This window comes from Acomys minous, assembly GCF_964271855.1.
Source record: "Acomys minous genome assembly, chromosome: 12".
Classification (NCBI taxonomy): Eukaryota; Metazoa; Chordata; class Mammalia; order Rodentia; family Muridae; genus Acomys; species Acomys minous.
Window position 1 is genome coordinate 47,546,033 of NC_140493.1, and position 19,967 is coordinate 47,565,999.

At 50.8% G+C, this 19,967-nt stretch overlaps 1 protein-coding gene across 3 annotated transcripts in view; it reads right to left on the reverse strand.

Moving 5' to 3' along the window:
• Positions 1–304: 304 nt before the first annotated feature.
• Positions 305–19,967, reverse strand: part of ST3GAL1 (ST3 beta-galactoside alpha-2,3-sialyltransferase 1) — a 69,320-nt gene continuing 49,657 nt past the window's right edge. For all 3 annotated transcript variants that reach the window (XM_084750391.1, XM_084750389.1, XM_084750390.1), the window contains 6 exons: positions 10,565–11,395; positions 9,586–9,782; positions 8,303–8,482; positions 7,055–7,100; positions 5,659–5,778; positions 305–4,298 (listed from right to left, as the gene is read on the reverse strand). In XM_084750391.1, the coding sequence (XP_084606517.1) occupies positions 4,125–4,298; positions 5,659–5,778; positions 7,055–7,100; positions 8,303–8,482; positions 9,586–9,782; positions 10,565–10,858 (1,011 nt within the window). In that variant the 5' untranslated portion in view covers positions 10,859–11,395 and the 3' untranslated portion in view covers positions 305–4,124. The remainder of the gene's footprint in view (positions 4,299–5,658; positions 5,779–7,054; positions 7,101–8,302; positions 8,483–9,585; positions 9,783–10,564; positions 11,396–19,967) is intronic.

The following is a 19,967-nucleotide window of genomic DNA, read 5'->3' on the forward strand; positions in this document are numbered from 1 at the left end:
AAACATCACAGGCTTTGGCTCTGTGTCCACTTGGGCCTCTTGGGATGTTTTGTTTCTGATCTCAGTCCCTCCTTTGAAAATTGGCAAGGTGAAGTCCATCTGATGGACAGGGATTCAGGGGGGTCAGGTAACGCACCATAGCTACACAGCAGGGAAAGGCTCCACTCTGTCTCCTGTGCCCCCTTCAATGGGGAGGGCAACATCTCAGGGGACCCTCAGAGATGACACATCCAGCCATCCATTTCAGGATTAAACAGACCCCTGGAATAGAAGCTGCACCAAAGCAGAACTCTGAACACACTCAAACAACAAAATAGCTCTTTTTATTCACTTTGATTCGGATCATTGGCAATATTCAACAATAAATAAGAGAGACAGGGGCTGAGGAAGGCAGACTCGCTAACATCATCAGAAATGCATTCAGACCAATTGGGAGGATTATGGGATGTGGGCAGGTGAAAGCAATGTTTAAATGGGCAATACTGGGCCACAGGAGGCAAGGAAGGAAAAGATTTTGGGGGGAAAGTGCTTGGAGAACTTTGGCTCTGAAGGGGGCTTGGAAAGGGGCTAAAGTGATTGTGCAGGGGTCTGAGGGTGCAGGGGGGGACCCATAATCAGGCTCTGTGGAAAGGGTTAAGTGACTGTGCAGGGGTCTGGGGGTGCAGGAGCGACCCATGTCCACCTATGTTCACCCATGGGTGAGCAAGATCCATAGTAGGCTCTGGAGAAAGGGTTAAAGCTGATGCCATGGGGCAAACCCTGGGCAGGGGGAGCCAAGATGAAAGCTTAGTGAGCAGAGAGCTTGGAGACTTTAAGATGGGGTCCTTCCCTAAATGGAAGGAAATCAGCAAGTGGAAGCGAGCTCCAGGCTGGGCCTGCCTGAGGTTACATACTGTTTAGGGTAATGACACAGTTACTACATTCTGAGGCTGAAGGCATGGGACACAGTTCTGCTGGTCTCTGCTTTCTCTCTTCACCCTCCGTGTTTCTTACAGGTACTAGGTAGCAGCTGGGGCACAGGAGAGGGTGACAGACAAGAGGAGAGCTTTTGCTATCTCAAAGTTGGCTAGGCAGGCCACAGTGGCTAAGCAACCCTGGGCCAATCTTTCTCACCTCAGGGCCACCTGGCTATGGTGGAACCAGTGGCCCTAGCTGCCAGCTCCTGAGGGGATATCGCTGGCATCCTCTCCTCTGGTGGACACACAGGGCCTTCCCCACTCTGCAAGTTGGGAGCTACTCTGAAGGGCACAGGTAAAGCCAACCTCTGGGTTCCCAATATCCACTGTGGTCCCTTCCCCCTTGGACAGGGAGGCCACATTCCCAGGAGGTGCGATGGGCCTCTAGCGGCCCCATGTGGCTATGGGGGAGCCTGCAGCACCATCTGTACCTTTCTGTGGTCTTTTTTTCCCTAAAGCAATCTACATGGCCTTACCTAGTTGCTGGCCTCCTTATTCTATCATATCCTTGGGCATATTTCACTAGCCCTGCCCACAGGCTTTATTGGATGATGTCTGATGCCTTTAAAAGCTAGCCTAAAGGCATCGGCATAAAGATATTCCTCTGGCTTGTCTCTTCCAGGAACTAACAGCTAGAGGAACTAAACAGGAACTAAAAGAGGCTGTGGGCAGGGGACGCCTGCTGCCAGTGCAAGAAATGCCAGCCTCCTGGTTCACTGCACTTTAGCAGTCTGGGGTTCTGCTCAGACACCCTCAATTGCCTTGGACTTAGCAGCTTCCCATGCACTGGAAGCCAACCCCATTGCTCTCTGCCTGAAGCCCAGGACCAGCTCTTCTCTCAGCAGTCAGACTAGTCTCCTTGGGAAAGGCCTTTCTTGCTCTCAGCCACCCACACCCAAGGAAAGCTCCAATTACCTTAAACTAATTGGCGCACTTAATTCTGGCCACAACGGACTGTGTTTTATTCGGTTAGGAGCCCACTGCTAAGGCAGGGAAACACAGGAGAGGGAGGAAGATTATGGAAAGAAATGAATGCTGGCTGGAGGGCTGGAGGAGGGACAGAGGGTGGGAAAGTGGAAGGCGGGGAGGGCCAGGAAGGACAATGGGAGTGAGCTGTGAAGACCACAAGAGCTTCCTGAGCATTCTGCTAGAAATGGCTACACTCTTGGTGCGGGCAGGCACTTGCTCTCATGCAGTCGAACCCAGCTACCCCCCGAACTGCCAACCCTATGTCAATGCCCACCGATTTTGACTTATCCCAGGGCTCGGCCCGCTGGCTCACAAACATCCGCCGAGTTCCTTCCTCACACTTGGATCTTTTAGGATGCCTCTCCACAGCAAGGACCTCACAGGAGTCTGGCCTTTTCAGCCAAGGATCTTATGTCAGAAAGATTTTAAAAGTGAACCATGTTCTTCCCCTCATCAAAAGCCGGAATTCTGAGTCTTTCAGAATTGGATAAAAGCTCCACCAAAGCCACCCATGGGACAGACTCCTGGAAAATGACAATTGTGATGTATGCTCTTTGGTGATGCCTGTGAATGGCCCAAAGCTATAAGGGGCCCCTGAGCTCTTCCGTGCAGAGTGCAACCTGAGCATGGGGAGATCGCCCAGCCTTCAAGATGAGCCTCTCGTGCTCCGCCTTGGTGAAGGTGCAGTGGCCTTTAGGGAACTTTTTCGACAGAAACAGACGTTTCTCCTATTGAACATCGGTAAGGATGTTCAATACTAATGTACCACCCAGTGCCTGCTCTCCCTTGTTTTAATCCCCTCACCAAGGAGTTACCAGTGAGGTGGGAGGTCCCAGCCTGAGGGAGTCCCTTCTGCAATGAGGAAGGAAGGCAAGTCAGTTGTACTAGAAAGGGAGGAAATCCTGACAGAGGATTGTCAGCGCCACAGGATCTGCCCACCCAGGACAGCACACACCCAGGACGTGCAGGAGCTTTCCCTTTTGTGCCCGTTCCCACAAGGCAGGCAAGGCAACAAAAACCACCATGAGCAGCAATGGGGAAGGGCATGCATAGGGTTGGCTGAATTAACAAAGCAATTAATAATCAGGATTTCTGGAGAGGGGAGAGGGGAGGGGAGAGCAGACAGGACTGAGGAGAGGAGGCACATGCCTTTCAGTTGTAGTCCTAGAATGTCCCCAGTGTGACCCTAAAGGACTCCAGGAGGGTGGCTGCTAGGGACTTGGCTCAGTGTTCAAGACCCAGGGGAGTATGCTGGTTGCAGAGTGGTCCTGAACCCAACAGTCTGAGGACATAGAAATGAGCATCCATCCCATGCCTGGCATACTGTGGGTGGTGCGGAGTAGTATCTGAAAAGAGATTCTGAGCTTTGCAGTAAAATGGGGTGCTGGTGGAGGTCCCCTTTCTCCAGTTGGGGATTTTGCTTCTTATCAGCCAATGCATGCATTTCTTTCTCAAGTTCAAAGGCACATGGAAGTAGTCAGACCTGTTCTGGCCATCAGTATCACTATAGAAGGGGGAAATCACACAAAATGGTGACGAGGGCTTCGCTCCTGTCAGCAACACATGGCCGGGTTCCTATGGAAGACCTCTGGAGGCAGAAGCTTTACCCAGCCATCATCGGTGAGCTTTTTGAAGAAAGGGACAATGGGGATGTCATATCAAGTGACAGGCCAGGCTTCATGCAAGGGAGTACAGCATCTTGCCTCAGTGCTGGTGTAGCCCAGTATGGCTCTGCTCTGGAAATGGCTGTCCACAACATTCCAGCCAGAGTCTGGGTTGAGCATGAGGCCCATGGTTCAGTGGAAGCCTCTAAATGCCTTCCCGGAAATGCCTACCTTTTGATCACAGCAATCTTCAGGATTTATTTTCTCCATCCTCACCCTCCAACCCACCAGCCAAAGTAACTGTCGTTGCTTGGAGGGTAGATCTTCCCCAGGATGCATTTACTTTCTGGGGGACAGCAGCGGGGGAAATGCTCCCACCTTAGAAGGGCTTGAGACTTTCTCTGTGCCCTGGGAAAACTGGACAACTTGGCTAAATAGATGCTACCAAAATGAGGGTGCAAGAGGCTGCCTGAAAGCCTGGGAACACCCTGAGTTCAGCCCTGGAAGTTTCTGGAACGGATTGCTCCAGTGGAGATGCTAGGGCTGCAAGTTGAGAGGTCTGAGGTGGTGTGTCCATCCTTAAAGCGTCGCGGCATCATCTCCCCTTGAAGATGCGGATTTTGTTGATGGCTGCCAGGGTAGCTGTGACATTGTGCTCGAAGTCACCGTCATGAACCCCCGTCTTTCGGAATGCACCCGCTGACGGGTTGTTTTCCCAGTAATGGTGCCAATTCCCTTTGCTGTCTGCTCCAAAGCCATACAGGTCCACCTGTAGGACAAAGCCAAGATGAGACCCACATAGCATGACCATGGTGGTGGTGATGGTGGTGGTGGGGAGCTGGGAAGGCAGCCTGTGCTTGTCCCTGAAATTTTATGGTAAACATTCATGATTCAGAGGAACTTTCTTCAAAAAGGCAAAGCAAGCCCAGTCAGGCTCAAGTTCAACTCCAGCCCAAAGTCACCTTGGGATAGCCTCAGGTGGGTGGTCGTGAGAGGGGCAGGGCCTCCATTGGAGCCCCCAAGCAGTCCTGGAGGTAAAGTGGGGAAAAAGGGCTTGAAAGGCAGGCAAACCATCCCTCGTCCAAGCTGACTCTTGACACATCGGATCATCTCAGGACCTCAATGCCTCATGTGGAGCGGAGGCCAAGAGGTGTGATGGCAGAAGGTAGGTGACAGGCTCTAAACCCTTCCTTCTGAGGCCAGCATCCGAGACTGGGGCCCATACACACGTGGCAAACACCAGTGGCTACTTATTGTGGACCAACCACTGTGCCGACAAGACCTACTTTCCTCAGTTTCTACCTGGCAGGTACTGGGGACATTAGGGACATACCCATGAGGCTTCAACCCTTACAACGTATAGCATTCATGGACAGAATGTCACTTAAAGAGACAAGGGTTAAATTCTGGGCTCTCAGGGCACTGAAGAGAGGCCATAGACCCAACGTGTCTTTCCAGGACTGGACATCCCAGTTGTGTCTTAGCTAATGAGTAGATGGTGACCGGTAAGGAGTCACTCAGATGAGCCTAAAATGAGGGACACTGACATACCATCTAGCTGTGGGATGGAGGATAGACCGGAGCTAGAGATGGGTGTGCCCAACAGAGCAGGGACAGCACAGTTCAGCAGTTCAGTGGCATTCACTTTCTCAGCACAGACCTCCCTTGGAGCTGAGATCTTTGGGTGGGATTAGGGATGAAAGACGGGAAACAGGGCCTCTGAGGTCCTCCTCCAGATCTCACAGTTGGTGGGTGGTGGAAGCCCCGTACATCTGGTTGGCTTCCTGGAAATTCTGGAGAAGTGGGTCAGGGTGTGGTTCCCCGGGTGGCCCTATCAAGCAACCTGGGGGTGGTAGCTGTGGCCTTTGTAGCCCTCTCTGTCTAAGCCATGTAGAACCTGCTTCTTCATGTTGAACTGAATCCGAGCCACTTTCACTAGAATGTTTCAGAAATCCTGCCCTTGAGAATGATAGCACACGGTTGCCACTCTGACAACTGCCTGGTGAGGCAGGTGTCTCAGAGACCCATGGGAACTGTCTTCTGTCCTCTCTCCTACCCTGGACTCCCCTGGAAACATGGAGTGATCACATCCTTGTCGCAGTAACCTGCAGGAAGGCAGGATAGCATACCTCATCACAGAGATGAAGGGAGAAGATGACTGAGAGGATGCCAGTCGATGGGTACCGCCCGTGGCCCTCAAGCCAGTTGTCAAAGACATACTTGATGAAGGCTGGGTGGTAGATCAGGATCTGCAGGGAGAATGGGCAGGGTGAGTAGAGCCAGGACAAGACACACGAAGTGCTCTGACAAACACCCTTGCACTTATGGACTTAGTGCTGGGGACACTCTAGATATCCTGCATCATTGAGAGGTAGCGCTGAAGAGTGACAGGAGCCACAGGCAAGAGTCAGAGCAGAACAGCTTCAAAGCCCTGAAGAAAGCCTGGAAGGGGACAGGGATGTTGAAATAAAAATCCTATGGGGGCAACGGGGTGTGACCCAAGGCTCCAGAAGTGTTCCAGGGAGCAGTGTGAGGAGGGGTCATGACAGTGTGTCACTGCATTATAATCACACCCATGAGCCACCTGCTCTGGCTGGCTTTGGCTGGAATCTCTGACCTAAGGCAAACTAAATGCATGCCTTTTCTTTCCCGTTATGAAGACACCAAGGCCCAGAGAGGCTAAGCACCATCTTCCGCGTTGCACAGCCAGGAAGGTCTACCTGTGCCAGGCATGGCCTCATCCTCCATGCTTGTCTTGGGGACAGTGAAAGAGACTGTAGGAGCAGCAAAGGGTTAGGCAGCCTTATGCTGTTCTTTAGGGCAGGGTTGAAATGATGGGCGTACGAGTCTCTGGAGGGCTCATTGCTTCTCAGCCTTGTTTTAGGCCATTGATTTGGGTCTTAGCAGAGAGACCCACCCTATAAAAATCCTGGGGCTTCTTTCTGGGCTTGTGGTGCTCAGGGTCAAGGAGAGCATGTTGCAGGAACAGGAGGACTTCATCTAGCCCTAATGTGATCTAGGCTATGTCCTTGGGCAAGTTACTGGCCTCTCTGAGCCTCCTGAAGTATGACAGTGCATGCAAATATCCACTATGGTGGCTCTTTCACACATGTTCCTGCTTTTGCCCATGTCTGGGTCAGAGCAGTACAGGGGTTTGCTAGGAAGGATGGGAAGGAAAGAGGCAAGTCTGGCTCTGAGGAGCTCCCGGTAACCATTAAAAAGCCACTGCCTACATTGTTCCCATCCTCCAGGGGCTTGTGAGAGCTGGATGACTGGCTGCTACTCTGATTTGGCTGTAGTAAGTTTGAGTATTCCTGAGTCATGTCTGTGGCAAGTTCCCAGATGGTACTGCTGCTCTGAAGACCCACTGTGAGGACCTGTCCTTAGCGGCGAAGCTCCACAAGTGCCCACAACTGCACCGGGACTGGGCCCGTAGGTAGTCTGTGTAGCCCAGTGACCCACCACAGCACCAAATCTCGGAAAAGAAATCAGAGCAAAACTGGAAGGTCCCAAGCTGCCTCTTACCTTCTCTTGTTTCACTTTGATCTTCGGAGGCACGGGGACGTAGGTGCTGTAGATGAGAAACAGGAGGATCTTAACATTGGGAAGGGACCAGAAGTGACACAGCCAAGAAGATAAGGAGGCTTAGGCTCTCAGAAGCCACCTTGCTAGCCCAACATAGCTCCTTCTGCAGCAGCTCCTGAATGTCGCTAGGGGGCGCTCTGGCTGATTTGAGAACGTTCTCTGGTTAGATGGGCTAGAATAGGGATTTGCACAGCCTTTCAGGGGCCTAGTGATATTTGTCTCCACGTGCCCATTAGCGGGGATCAGGCTGATGTTGCAGAGCCGATGGAGTGACCTGTGGATATCTCCAGCTCATGCAAGCAGACGTGGGTTGCAGCAACAAGGTGTAAAATCCTCTATCAAATGGAACATAATGGTGCACTGGGCTTTCCGTGTGGCTGGGTAACAGGGAACACCTTAAGCCAGCCACCTGGCCCAATCTCTTGCCGAGCCTTTCTTTCACACTCCGTCCTCTGGAGGCTTGGGGTTCCTGGAACCCACAGTTCTTGGCTCTGGCTCTGATCCTGGGAGAGCTGGACTAGGACTAGGAGTTATGCTGACATCTGGAAATGGAAGCCACTCCCCTTCGAGAAAAGTCAGGGACTGAGGAATTAGACCCAGATGGTTGCCTAGGCACTCGGTCAAGTTCAGTGTTGGGCAAGTGGTTTGGCCTGGCCATGGTTGCTCCCTGGAGGCCAGATCTACTGAGAAGCCCTGCTGTGAGGACCAAATGAGATGCCAAGTGTCGGATGATAGGTGCCATGCCTGGGGAGCTGACGGCAGCACTTACTCTCGGAGAGCCAGTGTTGACGTATCCATGACGTGTGTGCTCAGCAGCCCTGCCTGGTCAGTCCTACAGTCTTAAAGCGAAGAGTTCTCAGCACTAAGGAGGGACGGGGACTTACCACAAGAAGGTACTCCAGCCCTGAGGATCAGCACAGAGCTACCACATGCTGAGTCCTCTCCTGGGGTTCATCTAAGAGATTCCAGAGAGTTTCAGGGGAGCAAACCATGGAGTCCTAAATGTAAGCAGCACGACTTTGGAGAATCAGTGCTAGGAAGTGAGGGGATCAGTCACATAGGAGCAACCAGGGAGAGGGCAGGAGCTGTCACTTGTGTCCCAGGAGGTGTGGGAAAGTGGAATCCTAAGGGACAGCCCAGCAGGAGGGAGCCAAGGTAGGAGACAGATGGCTACTTAGAGAAACTCACTGCGTGATGGTGCCTGTGGTGGTGGCACTGATGACCCACTGCAAGTCAGTGGTCTTGAAGGGGACAAGGACCATGCTGACATTCTCTCCCAGCTCCCGGAAACTCTCAGGATACACAAGATGGTGGGTGGTCCTGCTCCCGACATCTGCCTCAAAGCCCACTGTGGGTGCCCTGTTCATCCTGGGACGGGAGAAAAGGAGGCCACATGGTAAGGATGCTGGCGTTGGAGGCACCCGTGTGGTAACCACAGGCGAACTCCTTCGTGCCCTAGGCTTCAGGTTCTCCATGTGTACAATGAGAACACTGGAGACACAGGCCAGACATGCCCAGGCGAGCAGGTCTGAAATACCATCTACTTGGGAGGCTGAGCCACGAGGACGGCAAGTTCAAGGCCAGCCTGAGCAACTCAGTTGGAAGTGTGGGAAGTAACTCAATCAGGGGAAGACAGCTTGCCTGGCACACAGAAGGCCAAATTCTATCACTAGTTCAGCAAAACAGAGGCAAGGCTTGCTTCATTCATTCATTCATTCATTCATTTGAAAAGCAAGTTGGGTGGGTCTTGCCCTCCCTATCACCAACCACCTGTGCCATGGGGTAACTGCACCTAGTAGGTGCACCTTTTCCTATTATCGAGAGCTCAGACAAGTTTTCTACCAAGCCGCACAGCTTTTAAAGTCTGGTCTATCCAACCTTGAACCTGACTCTGCCTCTCCTCATGGCCGTTCCCACAGGATACCAGGTACATTGAAAGCCAGAAAAGGGGCCTACAGACACGAAGCCAGAGAGCCAGAAATTAGATTATTCTAGATTCTCAAACTCCCTAGAACCCAGAACGTATCTGGGGACACTGAGTCCCACCTCTGATTATGGCCCCTGTCCCTAGACACTTCTGAGTAGGGATTATGAAAAATTCAAGAGAGGCACTGTCCCTTCTTCCTGAGATGCCAAATTCACTTGGGGACAGAGGAAGCAAAGTTTACATTAAAAGCTTCTGGATTGCAGTCTAGATGGAAAGCTGGGGGTATATTTGAGGCAAGGAAAGAGAGGCCTCAAATCAGTTTTACTCACTCAATAAGCCTTAAGTACTAAGTCCTCAGCCCATTGGAAGTATCTAGCAAAATCTTCCTTACTGCATGCCACCTTGCTAGAGAAAGCTGAGGAGACTAAGACCCCAGTTGGTAGTAGAGCCTCAGGCCTTGAACGTTGGCCCTCAGAGATGAGGCAAGGTATTTCATACACCTCTGGGGAAATCCCTGGACTTGGGATGAGAGCCTAGTGCTTACCTTAGCACAAAGTCATGGCTATCAATCTCAGGCCCGTACGAGGAGTCCCTCAGGTTCCCGGAGTTGCCCACGACAGCACAGCGTCGGCAACCCACCAGCCTCTTGTTCAGCATGGGGTCCACATTCCCAGGCACCACGCGGAACAGTTCCTTGACAGTGTCACTCAGGTTGTTGGGTTTCCTCTCCCGCTGGAGCCTCTGGGGGAACAGAGGGGAATGACCACCCTGGCTCCCCGTCTCAAGCTGGGCAGGCTGCCTTCCTGGCCGTCAAACCCAGCTAAGTGTGAAGGCACAGGCGGCTAGTGACAGACACCGCCATCCCAAGACAGGAGATAGGAAGAAAGCTCATCTATCCATTATAGTGTGGCCTCTGGGCCCCTACCGTGTGTGAGACCCGGACTTCATCTGACCGTTGGGGATGCAGGAATGGGCCAAGGCCAATCCCCAGACACCGAGGACCACTGTATCTACTGCATTCCTCATTCACATCACCTCCTAAGTCCTAGTTTTCCTACTGCCTGGATTCAGGGTACACTCTAGAGCCAAGGCCACACACCCTTCCCAGGAGAGGACACCAGAGACACAGGGAAAGCTTGGGATGTGAGGGCAGAGACTGGGTGCTACAGATGTGGGGCAAGGGGTGTCACTAATGGGCAGCAGCAGTGGTATCAGGAGAGAGAGCGGCATTGGGGTGGTGGTGGTAGGAGAGCAAAGAGTCTTGGCCTCTGGAAATGGGACTTGTGATCACTTCTAATGTCTTAGGCTACCAGCTCCAGGGTGATTTGTTATGGGAGCCACAGGAGGGAAAAGCAGTAAGGGTTTTCTCTGACATATACATAATAGATGCTCAATAAATACTTGCTGAGTGAAGGGACGAATATATATATATACACACACATACATATACTCTGAACGCTGAAGGATGCTTGGAGAATCCCCAGGTCTGCCCCAACCTTGCCCCCAGACCCTATTCTGCTCACCAGCCACCATTGATATGTGTCCTCCTCCATCAGAGCATTGTGGGCTGTCAGCAGCGGCTGCATGGTCTTGTTGAAGCGCTGGTCAAACCAGTATGAGACCTTGCTCTGGCTGATGCAGTGTGTGCAGGTGCATGGCTGTGACTTGATGAACTTGCGGAGTTCCAGTACCATCCGCTTGGAGAACCAGGCAGTGGGCACTCCCGTGTTTGAGTAGTTCAGGACAAAGGAAGTGAGGAAGATGAAGAGCAGAAAGAAGGTGAGCCACTTGAGGGTCCTTTTCCTCATGTTCACCATCTCCACCCTCTGCTGGGACTTCTGTGTTGATGGGAGGGTGGAAGAGAGGAGACCCTGCCTAGAGCTGAGCAGAGACACAGGGAGCAGGCGGCAGGAAAAGGAGTCTGCAAAGAGGCTTTAGAAGCGGTGAGGGTGAACTCCAGCCTGTGGGAGGCACACCCAGGTCTGTGCTCTGGGAATTCCTGTGTGGCACATGAGGGCTGACTGTGTGATGTAGTCTTGGCTGTATCGTCTTCCTTTTGGTAAACAGCGTGGTGCTCTACTTCTTATGCAACCCCAAGCAAAGTCCAGAATGTGGCTTGATGAGACCTTGGTGACCACCCAGAAGATCACTCAAGAGAGATCAGGGTTATTTAGTTAGTTCTCAGCCTGCATGAACCCCTGGACGACCTGAAAAGGGGTCCAGGTGTAGGATGTGAGGCTGCTTGGCCTCCCTCCTCCAGAAAGTGTGGCTCAGGAGAATCCTTAGTTAGAGCCGGCTGTCACCAGCAATGGGGGCTTAAAGGACATCTGGAAGGTACAGGGGTTGCCGAACATCTGTATAGAAAGGAAGAAGAAAGAAAGATGAAACTTGGCGACTTTGCTATGGAAACCATTTCTCTCTCCACTTGTCTGTCATGAGCCTCTGGGGCTCCCTATAGGCTCCAGGGGTTTTGATACCATTTGTCTGTGTTTTCTTGCTTCTAGCTTGAACTTTGCCCCCACATCCAGCAGAATATGTCACTGCCATGTGATCACTCCCCACCCCCTTACGGACACAGGCGCTCTGGCTGCCATGCTTTGCCCTCCACAGTGAACTGATATACGCTGAAGTCATGAATCATAGTAGATTTGACGTCCCTTGGGTTGTTCCCGGCTGATATGCTGTCACGGTCAAAGCAAAAGACAAACAAACAAACACTAATACAATGGCCAGAGTGTGAAGATCAGCTTTTTAGTTTCTCAGTTGCTGTTTCCTGCTTCTTCTTCAACTATGAACCCATGCACCTTACACATGACCAGATGCCTCCAATGAGGGAATGTACGTCCCTTCCCCCAGGATTTCCTTTGCTATGGGGGTAGCCTCGCAGTGTTGGACTTAGTGTCTGATGAACTTAAGCCATCTCTCTCTGTACTTTCGATCATGTCTCCATTTGGCTCCTTGCTGTTCTCAACTCTACCTCCTAGGAGGCAGCACCCACCTTGTGCAGGAGGTTGGCTGCTTCAACTCCACTTTATCTCTCATTTTCACCCACTTCATCGCACTCATTTCACCTCAGGGATCCCCACCTTTCAGGCCTTGGCTATCCCTACCTGGAGTTCTCCATCCCTAACCATTCTAGGTTAGGGAGGAAAGGGTTCTACCTGTGTTTGACCCCCTCTGTGCAGACAGCAAGGCTCCCATGAGCACCAGAATATCTCCTCTCTCTATAGACTTGGGCAGGTGGTTGGGCAGGAAGGGGCAAAGCAACGAGTGGGACCTCCACAGCCTCCGCCCTGCCCAGAAGCAGCTCTTTTATCTCTGTGATAGACATGCTTTCTATAACAGTCCTGACTCATGGCCCAGTGACTTCTGGGCTAATCTTGTCCTCTTCATCACTGAAAAGTAGATCCTCTCCAGGCCCCTGGGGTCTGGCTCACTGGCTTCACATGGCAGAATCAGAAACCAGAGAGTAAGACCCAGGCCAGTGGAATGCCTTCAACACAAGAGAGAGAGAGAGCCTTCTGCAAGGTGTTGTCAAGCCCTGTCCTGGCAAGGGGATACCCAGCGCCACCTATCTTTACTACAGAAGGTTTTCAGTGGAGCCTGGCCAAGAGCACCAGACTACAAACAGTCACAGACAGCACACCATATAGTTGCCGTGCGTTGTGGGCCAGGCCCTTTATCTCTCTGATCCTTGCTTCCTGAATCCAGAGAATAGAAGAGTGGTCCTCCAGGTCTGTGTGGAAAGAATGACGGGCATCGAGGCGACCAGCTCAGAGCAGCTGAGTGTATGTACTACACGAGTCATAGCTGTTTCTCTTCCTCAAATCCCAGATGCTTCCTGTGTAAAATGTACCCCAATAAGATGGCGGGGCTGTCTCAAGGACAAGGCTATTTAAAGGACCAAATGACACCAGGCATCAAAGAATAAAAGGCAGCGACACCCTGCCTCAGTTCCTCCAGGTGGTGGCAACTGAGCCTTCAGTGCTTTCTGAGGACCTGGGGGAAAGGGATCCTAACTAACTCATGGTGTGTGCGTGCAAGCATGTGTGCAAGCTACTCTTGACTCCTGAGGGCTCCTCCACACTGGCTCTACTCATCCTTTCTACTTGCCTGTCCCTCCTATTCCCCTGCCCTCCACACTTGGGAGTACAGATGCACTGCCCTTTGGAGCCTATGAGATTAACAGCCACTAGGAGAGGCTGACATCCTCATAGATTTGTGCCCCAGTATTGGATGGGGCCAACTTGTTCTTTGTACTTTGCAACTCAGGGTCCCAGCTGCCACCTGTTAAGCTCCGAGCAGCCCTCTGCACTGGCCTATAACTAGAGCATACAGCCTTTGCATTCAGCTAAGCCTTAGTGTAAACGTTGAGCCCATCTTTCCTAGCTGAGAGACCCTGTGTAAGTCAGTCTGTCTCTGTAGGTCCAGGTCTGCTCCTTAAGGCAGAGCATCACACTTCTTTATGGGCCTCTAGGGAATAAGAGCTTCCTAGCAGGGAACGTGCACTGAAAAGCGTTACCCTCACCACCGATGCCCAGGTGATGTGACTCAGACTCACTGAGGAAGCCTCAGACCGAGTTCACACACCCAGAAAACCAACCACGAATTTGAACCTGGGTCCTCCTTATCAAATAGGGTGCTTTCTCAGACTTGGGAATGAAAAGTCTAGATACTCCCAACTCCCTGCCTTTTTTGTTTCTGGCACATCTGCTTGGTGCTAAGCAAGGCATTTCCAGGAGGAAGATGTTGGCCCTGAAAATGGTATCCTCTGAGCAGGATCTGGAGTTTCTGTGTTTTCACGCCGGGTGTGTCCTACTTCTGCTTTACTCCGTCATTTGGAAAACCCAAGGTCCAGTGAGTCACAGTGAGCTCCTGCCCAGGGCTCAGCTGTGGAGGGAAATACAGCTGGCCCCAGCTCCTGTACCACTCATAACCTGCAGCTGACAACCACTCAGGGCTTCTTGCTGCTGATGCTAAGTGACTTGCTTTCATCCTGATGAGGTCCCCCAGCTACAACTCTCTGGGGAACTTGGGGGCCTGAGGATGTTCAAATCTTCCAGGCGAATTCTACAATCTTGTAGTTAAAGTTAAAGCATGAGAGGTGGCCAGATGCCAGGGAGGTATCTGCTTTGAAATGGCTGATTCCCACTCCAAGGTGGTGTTATTGCTGCATTCCAACTGAGGACTTTTAGGGAGTCCTGTTTCTTGCTGACCTGGACCCTAGTTTGGGTCACTGTCTACCACAGTCGGGGGAGATCTACTCCTCCATATCCCTGCCCCTTGAGTGATATAGGGCCTGCACCTCAAAAATCTCATTTTTGAACTTTCCTTGCCCAAATAGTTCGAAAGACAGTTAATCAATAATGTCTGGGTTGACAGAAGAGAGATAAGGCCTTCCTTCCTTCTGCCCTACCTTAGTGGTAGTGCCTGAAAGTGGCTTCACACGGAACTGCAGGACCTGTCTTCCCTACCTAAAGGCTGAAGTTAGTAAGATTTGTGTTCTGTGCTGACTTCCTGAAGCTTCCTGGTCTCAGGGTGCCAGGCAGAATGGGTGCCCAAAAGGCCTTGAGGTCCCACATGTCCTCCCTTCCCTCAACTTTACAAATGACGGGTCTGTGAAGAGCATGCATTTTCCTTCCATATTCTCAGATAGGATCCTCAGTGCTTGCCTTGAAGATCTCTAGGATGTCTCCAACCAAACCTGGCAGCCCAAATGACTCCCCACTTTACCTCTGCTTGGCCTGCCCATCCCAGACATAACTACCCCCTAACAACCTTTGTGCATATTATACCCAGGTGTGATGGATAATTTTCATTGTCAAGTTGACTGGATTTAGAATTACTCTGGAAATAAAATAAATCTTATGAAGGTAGAAAAAGGTGGTTGGAGAGATGGCTCAGAGGTTAAGAGCACTTCCTACTCTTGCAGGGGGGTCACGGTTTGGATCCTAGAATTCATATTGTACAGCACACATCTACCTGTATGTAACCCCAGTTCTGAGGGACCTTTGCCATCTTCTGACCTCTACAGGCACCTGCACACACTTGAGTGAGTTTCTTTGCAAACTCAGGTATGTTATGTAAATATGTTTTTGTTTTAATTTCAAGTGTGGAATCTTACTTTGGACTTTAGTATGTTCGCTGATGATAACTGCTTCCTGTGGGGCATGGTCTTTGTCAGCTGGTAATAGCCTATCTCATGAAGCACAGTGAGGGGTGTGGTCTAGGACTCGGAGGAAGATAAATAGGAGAGCCCGGGGGTGGGGGTGGGGGGGGTGGTGGTGGCATGCAATGGTAGCACGTCGTGTGTAGCAGTTTGGAGAGAGTAGAGACGAATGGTGTGGCAGGTTGGAGATAGATGGGGAGAAATGTTTCAGTGCAGCAGCAGCTCAGAGGAGACTGCTTGGTGCATTTGCTGTTGATGGAGATTGGTACTGCTCCCAGTGAACCCATTAAATCTAAACAGCCAAGAGAAGTAAAGGGGTCTGTGCCCTTTCTCTCCACCAACCTTCTTTCTCATACCCGGGGTTAAGGGGTTGGAGGAAGGGAGGTAGAGGCTTCAATACCCCCAAATAAAATACGTTTAAAAACAAATAAATAGATAAATAAAAAAATAAATTTATGGATTTCTATTAAAGAGGCTCTTTACAAAGTCTTAGTTGAGCTGGAACAACCTGTCCTGAATATAGATGGCATCATACTGGACTGAATCAGGAGGAGAATGTCAGGTGAGCACTAGCATTCATCACTCTCTGGGACGCGGAAGCAATTGTGCTCAACCACTCCACTGTCCTCCCACTGTACCATCTCTGCCAAGGTGAACTACACCCTCTGACTGTGAGCTAAAACAACCCCTTTAATGATGGCTGGGATGAAAAATGGATCACGTATTTGAATACTTGGTTCCCAGTTGGCGACACTGTTTGGAGAAGTTATGGAACCTTTTGGAGGTTGAGAAAGTATGTTAGTGGATAGGCCTTGAGTTTAAAGCCTTGCTCCACTTCCAGTTCGCTCTCTGTTTCCTGCATGCAGATAAGGATGTGACCTCTTAGCTTTTTGATCTGGCCACCTGCTTCCATGCCTCCCCTAGCAATAATGGACTCCCCCTTCCCCAGCTCAGAACCACAAACCGAATAAACTCTTCTGAAATTCATTTTTTTTTTTAATTGAGATGTTTTATCATGTCAGCAAAAAAAAGAAAACTCATAAAGAAATTGGTAACAGGAATGTGTGTGTGTGTGTGTGTGTGTGTGTGTGTGTGTGTGTGTGTGTGTGTGTGTGGGAGGTGCTCTACAATCAGAACACAGCCCCAAGGGGCAGGGGAGGCCATTATATGACACTATAGCCGTGAAGCCTGAGCTGCTGTGGAGCCCTCAAGGTGTTAGAAATGTATGAGCTGTAAAACACCTGTCAAGGAAGTGTTGCATACAGAGAACGGAACCAGTCAGAGTGAGGTGCAGGTGGCAGACAGCAAAGCTTGGGCATCAGGCTGGGCTTTCTAAATCCTCAGATGCTAGGCATTAAGCTACAGGATCTGGTGTTTTCCCCCATGGATCTTGTTTGAGTCCAGTATTTGCTCCATGTGCCTCTAGCCACTCACCCCCACCCAAGAAATATTATGTGTATTCTGTGCAATTATATCTTGGAAGTATATAATTTGCCTTTTCATTTACAGGGAGTTACAGTCAAGAGATTGCCTTCAGTTTCAGAAGTAACAGTGTTCAAATTGCTAATGACTACGGGGACTTCTGAAGTTAGACTAAATGCATTATGCATTAGGATATGACCGTGAGCCCATGAAAGGAAGTGGAAATGTGATGGGTTGAATAAGAAATATCTCTCATAGGCTGACATATTTTAACACTTGGTTCCTGGTTGGTAGCATTGTTTGGGAAGGCTACGGAAACTTGAAGGTGGAGACTAGTTGGAGGAAGTACATCATTGAGGGTGGGCTTAAAGAGATCACAGCCTCTCTCCACGTCTAGTTCTGTCTCTACTTCTTGCATTGGATAAAGATGTGATTTCTCAACTTCCTGTTCCATCTCTCCCTGGCCATCGGGGGCTTTCTTTTTAGGATAGCAGGCCCAAATAAATTCGTTGATAAGTTGATTTTGGTCATGGTACTTTATGATAACAATAAAAAGTAATCAATACATCTGCCTTCCTTCCTTAAGTTGCTTTTTGTCAGGCATTTTATCGTGTCCATGAGGAAAGTAACTAATATGTGAAATTCAAGCAGCCAGAGAGTCTCCTAGCAGCCTCCTGGAACTCTCCTTTGTAGAGGAGCATGCTGGGCTCTAAGAGGCTGACCTTCCCAAGCCATAAGGAACTGTAGAAGCAACAGCTGCATTTAACAGAGTGCAAGGTCAAGCCCTTGAATCAAGGATTTTGCTGTGGGTCAAGGCTAGGAAGGACTGAGTTGGCTCCTAAGTCTGACCTTCAGTGCCACACTGTCTTTCTTATCTGTGCCCTGAGCATCTGAGGATACCTGGAAACCTGCAATGCTCTTCTGAACATAGTTGTCATGGTGGTTCGAATGGGAATGCCCTCCAAAGGCTCTGACATTTGAACATTTGGTCCCCAATTGGTAGCACTCCTTGGCGGTGGGGGGGGGGGGGGGGGCGGGGCTTAGGAGATACCTCCTTGCTGGAGGAAGTATGTCACTGGAGGTGGGCTTTGAGAGCTTAACGCTTCACACTAATCCTAGTTCACTGTCTCTGTGCTTTGTGCTTGTGGTTCAAGTTATAAGCCCTCAGTATCTGCTCCAGCCACCACGCCTGCCACCCAATGTCCCTGCGCCACCACCATGGACTTTAACTGTCTGGAATCTTAACCCCAAATAACCTCTTCTTCTATAAATTGCCTTGGTCACCAAGTTTTATCTCAGCAACAGAAAAGTAACTAACACATTTGTGTGTTTGTCATCCTCACCACTAGATAATGAAGCCAAGACTGAACTACAGCCAGGAAGCATCACGACAGTGCCTGTGCTAAATCTGCTCAGAGGAGCCAGTGCCTCCCAGGAGGCTTCATCAAAGAGTAAAGTGACTCTGAAATGGCTGACCAGTGACAGCATTAAAAGGCCCCTTTTGAATAAGTGGCTCTGTGGACAACTGAGGCTTGGTATGGGTGGGGGATGAGGCGTCCAATTGAGGTTCATCTCAGCATATGGTTGTGGCGATGGAATATTAGCCAGGGTTATGGAGAACAGGGTGTCCTGTAGAATGCCTGAGCCAGTGGACACTGCTTGGTCATGGAGTATTTGGAAATATAGACTTAAGAATAAGGCAAAAAAGCCAGTGTGTGAGAATCACCAGGGCTACAATGACATAGAAGGCTGGAGTGTAGAGGCGTCTTGGGACACTCCAAAGAAGGCTGAAGAAGCTGGTCGTTTTTGGGGGGGGGGATCTGGTTCCCTGATCCTTCCCACACACTCTCTTATCCATCCCTCCTTTTGCTAAGTAGAGATGCTCGCAGATGGGAGGGGCCTCGACTCCATCTAAGTCTCTCTCCTGACTCTCTTCCTTGCCGTTCTTGCTGATTTTCTTGCTGGAAAGATGGGGAGCACAGACTGCCTTGAAACACGGGTAGCGACTCAGGGCACAGTCTGGAGACTCCCCCGCGAGAAGCCTAATTAAGCAGGATTAGAGCGAGTCACACGGCAGCGGCCAGGTCATGTTTTTATATTCTCAGCAGCACAAAAGGCACTTAAGTCCACAAATCTTCTTACATGGATGGAGGGGCACTCAACTTGGCATCTGACGATGTGCAAACAGCATGAGAAGTGAAGAACGGGAGGGTGAACCTGAGGGATCCTGCTGTCTGGGTACCCAGGCACACCGGTCCTCAAAGGAAAGGGCATCTCTGATATGGATGGTATGGCAAGAATGGCACAGGAAAGGCTCCTTAGGACGCCCCCCCCCTCCCCTGTCCACTCCTCCCAGTGTCCCCTGGAACTGTCAGTTGCTTTTAAGAAGCTCATGTGAGTGAAGGATGGCAGCCAGGCTGCTTGGAGCTAAGCTTCAGAAAGCTGACATGTGACTCCAAGAGGGACCTTTCTGCACAGTCCCTTCAGTGTCACAGGAATACATTAATTCTGATTACAAGGGTATTAGAAGGTTCTGGAAGAGGCTGGGACTACCTCTAGTGTGTCATGGATGGGCAGGCAGACTGTGGTACAGAGTCCAGCACTCCCCAGCAGGTTATGTTTGATACGGAGGGTTTCAGGCACATCTTTATGTGCAGTGGGCTCTTAGGTGAAGCTGCCTAGCCCCTGAGGTGAACAAAAGTCACCCTTCCACTTGACAGTTCATGGCACCTAAGTTGCCTGTTGACACCCCTTCCAAACTCAGGAAATGAGGGGCATTGTCCTAGTCAAGGGAAATCCTCTTGGAGGACTGGGGTACCGGGCTGGAGTAGAAGTGTAGGGGACTAGCACTGTAGAAGCAGAGGACTCAACAAAGCAGCAGAGGCCAGATACCCCTGGGGAGGCCAAGGACGAAGACAGGAAACAGAGGGTGGTGTGCCGGGCAGTGTGGGCAGGCCCGCCTAACAAACAGGAAACAGTGAAGATTAGTGGGCCATGTGATATGCTTTGAGGGCCTAGGGTAACCCTGCAGACAAGAACACAACAGCCACGAGAGAGATGCTACCGTTAATGTCTCCCCACGGGTGTCCTTGATGGAGAAGCCTGACCACAGTCATGCAGCCCCGTGCTGGGGAGGACAGCCCAGGGACCTGGCTTTAGTATGCAGCCTGCTCTGTTGAGAGGCTCTGGGAACTTCAGCCTTGCAGCTCAGAGCTAACTTTTACTTTGTATACTGGGAACATGGAGATAGGAGGGGCCGAGGACATAACTCACTGCCGCATTGTGAGTGACAAGCCCCCAGTCAGAGCCAGACATGGCACCTGGGTCATGCTGCT